At 44.7% G+C, this 7131-nt stretch overlaps 1 protein-coding gene across 1 annotated transcript in view; it reads right to left on the bottom strand.

Moving 5' to 3' along the window:
* Window positions 1-1118: 1118 nt before the first annotated feature.
* ANKRD33B (ankyrin repeat domain 33B) overlaps window positions 1119-7131 on the bottom strand; it is a 40132-nt gene continuing 34119 nt past the window's right edge. The window contains exon 4 of the mRNA XM_061449213.1: window positions 1119-4375. Within this exon, the coding sequence (XP_061305197.1) occupies window positions 3525-4375 (851 nt within the window). The 3' untranslated portion in view covers window positions 1119-3524. The remainder of the gene's footprint in view (window positions 4376-7131) is intronic.

The raw sequence follows: 7131 nt of genomic DNA, 5'->3' as shown, positions 1-7131 counted from the left end.
ATGATTTTCAAGAACATTGGGAAGTGCTTGGCATTTCGCTTTATACCGTCACTGTATTAAATTGCTTTTGCTTACTGTAGAAGTCAGCCAGCTCATTGGGCTGTTTGCTCCCCAGTGAGTGAGCATTAGATGGTGAGAACCTGGCTGTCAAGCCAAAGCTTACAGTGTACAGAGACAAGCAATGGCAGTGAAGGCAGACACAGCCCTTGCTCCAGCTTCACTCACAATGCTCAGAAGCATTGTTCCCACTAACATGCCAGACTGGCATTGAAGGCCTGTAAAAAACCTTTCTCCACCCTAGGAATCAGTGTCCCCTTCCCCTCTGTGGGAGCATCCTCCTACAGCAGCATCTCTGCCTTTCTTCAGGGGCTCCAGCTCCCAGGAGGTACTGCCATGGGTTCGCATACTGGTTTTAGGAGGTAAACTGATGAGCTGCTTGAGTGACCAGGAGCAATGTGAAGTACAGCTGGTATTGCTTGGCATTTCATAGTTACAGGTCTCTTGAAAAACAACAACAACAAAACACAAACCATTCTGTTTGTGCTGGAATCCATTAGAAATCATATCCACCTTGGTGGCAGCAGCTCAAGCCAGGCGTGCAGCTTCCACTACTATGGTCCATTTGCACAGGTTTCTGGAAGCATGCTTTGGGGGAGCTTTTCCCAACCTTCAGATCCTTCAGACAGACAATAAGAAGAGCAAGAGAGAGGCGCAGCACTTTGGTGAGTATGGTAATGAAGAGGAGGAGTAAGACAGCTGGGGGGGGTGCAGTGGTGCAGCAGGGGATGAAGGCAATGAGGAGAGACCTATGCCTGCACTTCCCAACCCAGCTAGTGCAAAGCTTTACACAGATGCACAGAATGGATCCATGCTGTCTGTAAGGATGCCAGGGGACTGCCTGCTTGCAGCAGAGTAACGTGGCTGCATGTCATCAAAGCGATAGCTTCTCTCTTGACCAAGGTGGCCATCAAAGGTTGATGCTGGGACAAATGTAGAGGTTTCCTTTTACTCCTAGGGAAAAATTCACAAGGAGTGGAGGTTAACCCACAATAGCTCCTTACAGGGAAACCAGACTGCTTTCAGATGATACTGATTAGTCCATTGGGGAAAGTGGGTGGGCTTTTTGATCTACTGAAAAGTGAAAGACAGCGTGTTCAAACCACCCTGAAGAATAAGATCGCCAAATAAGTTTGACAGTTTGTGCTTCTTTTAATGGAAATATCACATATTTATACACATATACACAGTAAAGTACAAAGGGCTAGAAAACTGGCTTAGTTTTCAGCCCCTAATTCTAACATGTTAATATCTGTATGTTAATCCCTGAGAGCACCTACCAATTGTATGTCTCCTGCAAGTGATATTGAGAGTGCAAATTCAAATGTTCACCTGCAGCACAGGTTGCTTTTCAGATACTGAATCTGAATGCTGAACCTTCTGTATGCTGAGTTGGCAGTAAAAAAAAATTAATAGTTAAAACCATTCAATCCAGTGCACAAATTTGAAATCCATTATGAATCCATTGCAGTATCTTTGCCACAGACAGCTAAAAGCTTGTCTCCCTGCTCTCCAAAGACATAAGTTTAGCTTATATTCTCGTTACCAAATCCATAACAAAATTGGTGCCTACAAATTGAGCTGATGCACTTGCAGACTAAAATCCTTTTTATATTCACAGTACTGGGAAGGTTGATTAGCAGGGTCAATATTCCTCCAGCTCTGACCTTGGAGGCTCCCTGGCAATGCAGTCCAGCCAGCACAGCTACTCCAGCAAAAAGTAAAAGTACAGGCTGTGTGGAAAACCCTTGTTTCACATGTCTGCCATAACCTCTGTCAAGCCCTGACTGTGCAGATGCTGGCTGGCAATATCAATCTGGGCACTAGTTTTCAGTCAACTGAATTTATTTCTCCCATGACATACACAGTTTCATTACAGCTTCAGTGAGACCACAGACAGCCTTTGTGCTGTGGGAGTAAAGGATGGGAAAGTTTTCCCTGCCTTTAATTGAATGGAGAAGCTGGTGACAGTGGCAGCTGGGGTCTGCCAGAGTTCCAGCAGAGTAATGATGTTAGGACACACTGCAGCACATGTCATTTCAAATGGGAGGAAAGCCTGAGAAAGTGCTGTATGTATGACTTGCTGTTTGCAGGTGACCTCTGCTTTCACAAGCGTGGTCTTTTTTTCAGCAAGCAGCAGGTTTGCAGCCCTTCCTTAGCAGAATTTGCCAGGGTTTGCCATGCCAGACTGACTGCTGGTAAAGGCAAATGGAGCCTTAATGTGGACCAGAAGAACATGCAGCAACCTGTGAGAATCGCCACTTCGAGTCGCACTCCTATACTAGAGAAGGTATTCTCCCTTTGTTGAGGGAGAGAGGTGAGGTACTGCCCTCCTCGGGCACCCAGAAGCATGCTACCAAAGCTCACAACAACATCTGGCCATAGTTTCCTAACATTTAGTGGCCGAGCTGCTGCATCTCTGACTGCATGTTCGTAGCATGTGGGTGGATTTTATACCTGGGAAAATTGCTTGAACTGCTATAAGCTGCATAATTTTCCTGTCCTGGCTGTAATCAGGAAAGGTTCACAATAAATCTGGCTGTTTTTTTTTTAACAGGAACTTTAATATCAACCTAAAAATCCCCACCTATGTCTCCCCATCTCCCTTTGTTTCACAGTTAAGCACAATGACAAAAAATTCCCTGAGACTAAAGAGGAGACAACAAATGGCAGATACGAGGAAAATGAATGGGGGTGGCAAATCTCAGGTGATGGGGGCATTAGCTCAGCTTCTCTGTTGCTCAAAAAAAATCACTCCTGCCCCTGATTTATACCTGCAGAGGATGTGAATACCTCAGCTACAGAAGTATTCCATATGCGGCCCTTTTTTTGTTCAGCTGAACAAAAAATAGCGTTGAGAACTGCATCCATACAGACTGTATAGAGCTGTAAATTTTAATACCTATCCTGTCTTAAACTTTGATTACTGGGATTAAAATAAAGTGCTTAGTATATCCAGAATGATTGTAGACCTGGATTTTCACTGCCCACCAACACTGTGGTATATTTTAAACTTTTTATTATTACTATAAAACCTTGAAATACATCTACCTAAGGAAGGAGAGGGAGGAAAGCCTAGTGTCAAACACACAACTCCTTAATTTTGCCCATTACAAAATGAACAAACACAAAACATGATCCCTTCACACATGCTGTTTTTCAAGCCATTTCTCAGTCATTCACCTGGAACTGGAAAAAAAAAGGAAGCTGCAAAAGGACTGCCCCACTGACAACTTCCTATCAACAGCAGACAGGCAAACTTAGTAAGTCTTCCACCTCAAAATACCTTCCTGCTCCACCATCAGACATGCCACAACATAGCCCTTGCACTGTTTCTGCACCTGAAAGGCCATTATTCAGTATTCCATCTCCATGAGCAGTGGGCATGCACAAAGGCATTCAGTCTGTTATCTTGCTCAGACAACAAGACTAATGGCTCAAAAACCTTCTAAGAAGCTGCCTTTAAATCAGGTCCTGCATCTGGCAGGAGACACCTGCTTCAGCTTTTGAGCCTCTGCTGCTTTTTTCTTTTCCTGCTCCTCTGCCTTCTTCCGCTCCTCTTTTAGCTCCTTGTACCTCCACTTGGGAATCTGCAGATAGGGGTCATCCTTTGCACTGCTCCTCCTTCTAGACTTTTCTGGCTGGAAGGTGGGAGGAGGAGCCTTGCTGACTCGGACTTTGGGGATTACAAATCCTGGCCTGACGCTGCTCCTTCTGAGCAGGTGGAGTGGCAAGAGGCTTGCTTTCCTAGTGGCTATGGTGTTCACTTGAGATACTGCAAGGCTGATGGGCTGCAGGCTGGCTCGCCGGTCCTTCTTCTTGGGGATCAGCGTGACTTTGGAGTTCTGAAATAGCTTCTCATAGCTGCTAATGTGATCTTTGTCCTGAGATCGGATCTCCTCGGCTCTCTGCTGCCTAAGGATTTCTTGCACAGCCAGTCTGCGTTTCCCCACAGAAGGCGGGCTGCCTGGGCACACAGTCCGGCAGGACAGGGCAATGAAAGGACTGCGCAAACTTGTCGTCACCTTCACCATATGGTCAAGGACCCCGTCTGCTTCTGGGCCGTAGAAAGACCGGAATGAGATAGCTGCCCTCATGCACTCAGAAAACCTCTGCAAACAGCTTTTTGGCTCTGCAGCCTTGGCAAGAAGTTCCTTCATCTTTGGCCATTCTGGTTTATATTGATCACAAAGCTGTTCCGGGCATGGCCTGTCCATCAGCTTTTGCATGATGAAGGCAGATTCTGATCTTCCTGTGTAACAAGCCCATTCCCATGAAGTCAGTCCACGGCTTGGGTCAGTCGCATGAACATTTGCCCCTCGAAGAAAAGAAAACCAAGTAGTGTTAATTAATGAAACTGCCAGCACTTTTGTTGCTATGATCAGAGTGGAATCAGGGAGATCCATACAAGAAAACGTCACATATGAAACTCAATAATATTTGTGTCAAATGGACATGCCATAAGGAGATACCCGGTTCCTAACTTCCTGAACTCCTGATCTGCCAGAAAAATAAAAAATAAGAAAATAGGTGAAATTAAGGCTACGTATATGAAATTCTCTTAATGCAAAGAATGAAAGAAAATAGATGAAATTAAGGCTACGTATATGAAATTCTCTTAATGCAAAGAATGACATAAAGAATTGAAACTGCATTGAATGTTGCCTGCCATTTTAAAATCCATTCACTTGAGCTTGCATGAAAAGAGTGACGAATACAGAAAGAAACACTTCTGTACACAAGAATCCTTCCCATAAAAAATAATGGGGTTTGCACTGACTTGAGAGGATGGTGACATGGGTAATCAAACATAAGGAAAGTTTCCATATATGTTAAAGAGTGGGTAATGGACAAGATTCCTAAGTCTCTGCAAAAATACCTAAAAAAAGGATGCTAGAGACACAGAGCAAGAGTAAATGTGGATGGAGAGATTGTAAGCAAAAGACCTGATGTCAGTTTAAGTGTAATTTAAGTGGAATTTTCAGCGAGGACCACTCAAAGAGAAAGCACAGGGGCACTGCAGGGAGTCAAGGATGGGGTCCAGACTGGAAAGCAGAGAGGAGGCGAAGAAGAGGAAGATAGAGGAGGAAGAGTTAATCAAATTAAAGCTTTATTAGCTGTGGACTGAAGAAAGGATTGCAAGATCTCAAAGGCAGCAGGGTTTGATAATGTTCCTGGCTGCAGAAGTCAGACAAATCAGTGAGGGGAGGAGCAAAGACTTAAAAAGACATGTCTTCCTGCTGCACTAACCTGCTTTGAACTATCCTACCCAAATTTCCTGCCCCTTAATCTCTCCAATCTCAGGCTGGCTTCTTGTCCTGTTGCTTCTTAACACTTGATTGGGTCTTCACTCCTTCCCAGTAGAGCTGACCAGGAACATGGCAGATTAAGTGGAAGTTCTTTCCATGTCATACACACAACAGGCAAGGATTTATCACAGGGACAACAGTAAATAAAGGAATTGTCTCCAAATATAAATTTTAATGAACAGTATGTTCTGCTTGTAAACAAGCAAGAGGTACAGTCAGCTGCTTACCTTTACCTTTGAGAAAGAGACCTGCCAGCTCCGATATGGTGCAGATGACCTTGGATTTGAGACGTGCAAAAAGAGCTGTGAGGGAAAGTGCCCACTGGGGACTCCTCGTCTTTGCTTGGGGGCTGCACTGAAGCTCACACACTCAGCTCTGATCCTCGCTTGAGCAGTGTTACAGTTATGCCTGTGCCTGGCCATATGCCTTGCTGATTTGGAGCCTCACTCACAGACCTAATTTCTTGTTTTGACTTCACACTTACCTTAACTCTATGGACTTGCCTGTCAATCACTGCAGTACTGGCTGATCCTGGCTATTTTCACCAGCCCTGCTCTGTTTCTTCAAGAAGCACCTTCGTTGATGAGGCTAGTGCCTCTGTGTGCCTTGCTGTCACCCTTGGCTTACCTCCATTTGAAAAGAAGCCCAATCCTGCTGCTCCCTGGCAGATGTGTCCCTAGGTGTTTCATAAACTGTATCTCAGGAAACAGTACTACAGAGTATTGAAATTCCGATCTTTCAATTTGTACCTTATACCACAAAACCACTTCTAAGGCATGATGTACTACCGCGGTATTGATTCTCTGTACAGATCAGGAGACATTTCTGAACAGCCTTGTCATTCAGCAGATTGCCCCATCTGGAGGAGACATGAATAGTCATGTCCCTTTTAAAATGTGATAGCAGTCTCATTGAACTGTCATTTCCCTGTAAGTATAGCCTACAGGTTTTCTTTTAGAAAAACTGCATTTTGCCAGTTGCCTTGATTTTCCTACGAAAGTTGCATTAAGATCATTTTCAGCACAACTAGTTTGAATACAGATGCCCCTTTGGGATACCGATATCCTATTTGATTAAGAAGGTTTAATGTCCCTCTTGATGCAAAACTGACATCCGGAGTTTAAAGATAGGGAGTGAAAGAGCTGAAGCATCTGTTACTGACTTGTTTTATATGTGGTATTTAAAGACCAATCTCCAGATCCACAGCCACTCTGATGACTTTACTAAAGTAGCACTGAGTTTACACTGGCGATTACAGCAGGGCTTGACACATGAACTGCAACCAGCATTTCTGTGTTCCTGCTCGGGCTGGCTCGCTTGCTGAATGCTGTCATCAGCGCAGTCCTGGCAGTGCAGCAGCCTGTGACAAACTGCCAGTGAGTGACTGAGTTCCCCCCTAACTCGCTGTGCACTCAGGAATAGCACATTCAGATGTTCCAAAGACTCACTTTGAAAGAACAGCATTATGTCCAAGTGTCTCAGAGCGCCTTAATCTTGTAATGATTGACCTTGGCCACCCTCCAGGAGCTCAAATACCAGAAAGAGCAGTCACTTTGACAAGCCAGCTCCAATCATCTGCCACACGTTGCCCTTACCTCTTGCCCATCTGACTGTGTTAAGTTCGTGCTTAGGGGGCTATGAAGGTGAGTTACTTTCCTCCTGCATTGCCATAAGTAGGGGCCTGTCAAGAGAGCTCTTACCCAAGTCCCTAAACAAATACTGGGTTTAAAACCCTACTGGCTGTAACGCATTTTCTGTGCAAGTA

Source organism: Pezoporus flaviventris, unplaced genomic scaffold (assembly GCF_033815535.1).
Source record: "Pezoporus flaviventris isolate CSIRO_AGI_PZ_B2104156 unplaced genomic scaffold, CSIRO_AGI_Pfla_v1 ptg000007l, whole genome shotgun sequence".
Taxonomy (NCBI): domain Eukaryota; kingdom Metazoa; phylum Chordata; class Aves; order Psittaciformes; family Psittacidae; genus Pezoporus; species Pezoporus flaviventris.
Note: the sequence above shows the minus strand (reverse complement) of the source record. Positions and strands in the feature narration are given on the sequence as shown.